Genomic DNA, 2,387 nt, shown 5'->3' on the forward strand with positions numbered 1-2,387 from the left:
TTCCTTGGGCTTCTTGGTGGCCTTGGGTGGCTTTTCCTTGGGCTTCTCAGTGGGCCTGGTGGGCCCCTCCAGGTGTTGTTTGGTAACCTTGGAGCCTTTGTCCTTCTTTCCTTTTTTCCCCTTGTCTTTGTTCTTTTCTGCAGGGACTGTCAAGGATGAAAATGTAGGATCAAACAATCAGGGCCCATTCTGTGTGCCCATGTGGTCCCTTACGGTGCCCATAGCCTGGGTGTGAGGACACCTTCAGTGCTTGGTCCAGTATAGATAGGGAAACTGAGGTTAGCCACTTGCTCAATTGGTAGAATGAGGTATGTGTCCAGGCTTCCTGTCTGCACATCCAGAGGGATCAGCAACAACTCTTGGCTGCTCTAAAGCCTGAGTATGGGACACGACATCTAAGGAGACATCTCCATCTGCCAAAAACTCCATGGGGGGTCCTCACAACCCATCTTTTCACATGTCTGCCTAGCTCTGGAGCATAGTTCTGTGCAAGGCACGGAAGGCACAGGGAAGCATCTGAAGGAGCAAAGCTACCCAAGCAAACAGCTAGGCAAATTAAAGAGAACCGCACAGCCTCCCTACAGCTTCCTTGCAGGGACAAGAAAAGCTTCAAAGAGATACTCAAGTCAGGCTGCGGGTGCAGCTCAGTACTAGAACAGTCGTTCGCCTGGTACGTGCAAGGCCCTGGGTTTGGTTCCCCAGCACTGCACTAAGGCAGGAAGTCAGGAAGGCAGGCAGGCACTCAGTAGGTCTTGGAGCGCCAAAATGAGGTCTAGGGTAGGTTGAAAGCCAGAACCAACAGGAGGCCCTGGGGACCACATCAAGAGCAGAGGAACAGGCAGGTAGGTAGGTAGTTCCTGGCTGCTGGCTCATCTCAGAGAAGTCTCTGCACCCCGCAGCACCGTAGAAGCTGCAAATGGTCCGGTGGGAAACACAAAGGAAGCAGGCTGAAACACAGGGAACATTTCAAAGCACGAGGCAGAAGCAGGGGCTCTGGCAATGTCCAGCAAGCCTTGGTTGTTGGAGGTAAACTGTGCAGGGAGGTGAGGCGCAGGGGAGAGCAAGCCTGATCTACAGCAGTGGGGGCTGGAGGGTGAAGCTGCTGACCTCAGGAATGAGGAATGGTGCCTTACAGTCTCCTGGGAGAGAGATCACAAGATCCTCTGCCACTCTCCAGAGGGCCATGAAAAACAACTAAGATTTACCGACAGCTGATTACATAAGAGGCTCAGCGTTACATGCCTCGGTGATGCTATCACCTCGCTTATTTCTGACCATCTCGGGCTGCCCGCCTCTACCTGGAAGTCTGGAGAACAGAGGTCTCCCTCACCCTCCTCCCCTGTGGCAGAAGAGGAGGGGACTGCCAAGGCTTGAAGCTCGCCAATAACAGACTAGGGCTAGTTTGAACAAGGAGGTAAACGCAATCCCCCACCCGCCCAAACCTACATCCTTGGACGACTGGATCCTTAGACTCGCAAAAACCCAGGGCTGGACATACCTCCAGGTCTCCAAACTACTGGCTAGAAAGGCCTGGCACTGGGTTGCCTTGTATTGCACTGGAGAGCCCTCACTGGGTGGCATGGGAAGCCACTAAACCCTCTGGAGTCCCTGTATGTCCACTTGAGGCCATGGCCGCCCATGCCACCGGCTTCTCACCTTCTCCATCTGCCCGCAGCTTGCCCCCTGCCTTGGATTTGCGGGCATTCTGGGTGGGCTCGGGAAGTGGTTGGGCTTCCACGTCGTCCTCCCGGGGCGGGGACTGGGTCTCCAGCTCCGAAAGGAAGCCTTCGAGGAACTCCTCGATCTCGTCGTCCGTCAGCACCGTCTGCGGGCTCCCCCCGGGGCACAGCGCCAGCAGTGCCAGGAGGCCACAGAGCAGGGGTGCGGTGCGCACCGCAGCCATGGCTCTGGGCACTCGCGGGACCCGGGTGGGCTTGGGCAGGGACTTGGATGGCAGGGGCGGCGCCCCGCGTGGAAGGCAGGAAAGGGCTTGAGGGACCCTGGGGAGCAACGTGGGCGTCGAGGGTACCCAGAAAGGGGTGGGAGAGGGAGAGCCCAGGAGAACAAGGGGCTCCGGGAAAGGTTCTGGCGGGCCCAGCCCCAAGGCGCTGACGGCGGCGACTGGGCGCTCCCACCCCGCGTGGCCAGCTCTCACGCGGACCGCCCTCCAGAGTGCTTGCGACGGCCTGGCCGGGGCGGGGGCTTCGGGCTTCCGGAGGGAGAGGAGGAGGAGTCGGCCTTGGACCGGGGGCTGCGGGGGAGGGAGGCGGAGCAGAACGGAGCCCCGAGCTCACAGCAGCTTCCGCGCCCAGCGTAGAGGGTCTGGGCGCAGGGCGCCTAGTGGGAAGGCAGGCCTGGGAGGAGAGGAGGTGGAGTGCAAGCTGTGG

At 59.2% G+C, this 2,387-nt stretch overlaps 1 protein-coding gene across 1 annotated transcript in view; it reads right to left on the reverse strand.

Annotated features, from left to right (window-relative positions):
* The window catches only part of Aebp1 (AE binding protein 1), a 9,647-nt gene extending 7,482 nt beyond the window's left edge, over positions 1–2,165 (reverse strand). The window contains 2 exon segments of the mRNA XM_055624261.1: positions 2–146; positions 1,657–2,165. Of these exon segments, the coding sequence (XP_055480236.1) occupies positions 2–146; positions 1,657–1,903 (392 nt within the window). The 5' untranslated portion in view covers positions 1,904–2,165.
* Between the last annotated feature and the right edge of the window lie 222 nt (positions 2,166–2,387).

Source organism: Psammomys obesus, unplaced genomic scaffold, assembly GCF_907164565.1.
Source record: "Psammomys obesus unplaced genomic scaffold, mPsaObe1.curated_primary_1811, whole genome shotgun sequence".
NCBI classification, from domain to species: domain Eukaryota; kingdom Metazoa; phylum Chordata; class Mammalia; order Rodentia; family Muridae; genus Psammomys; species Psammomys obesus.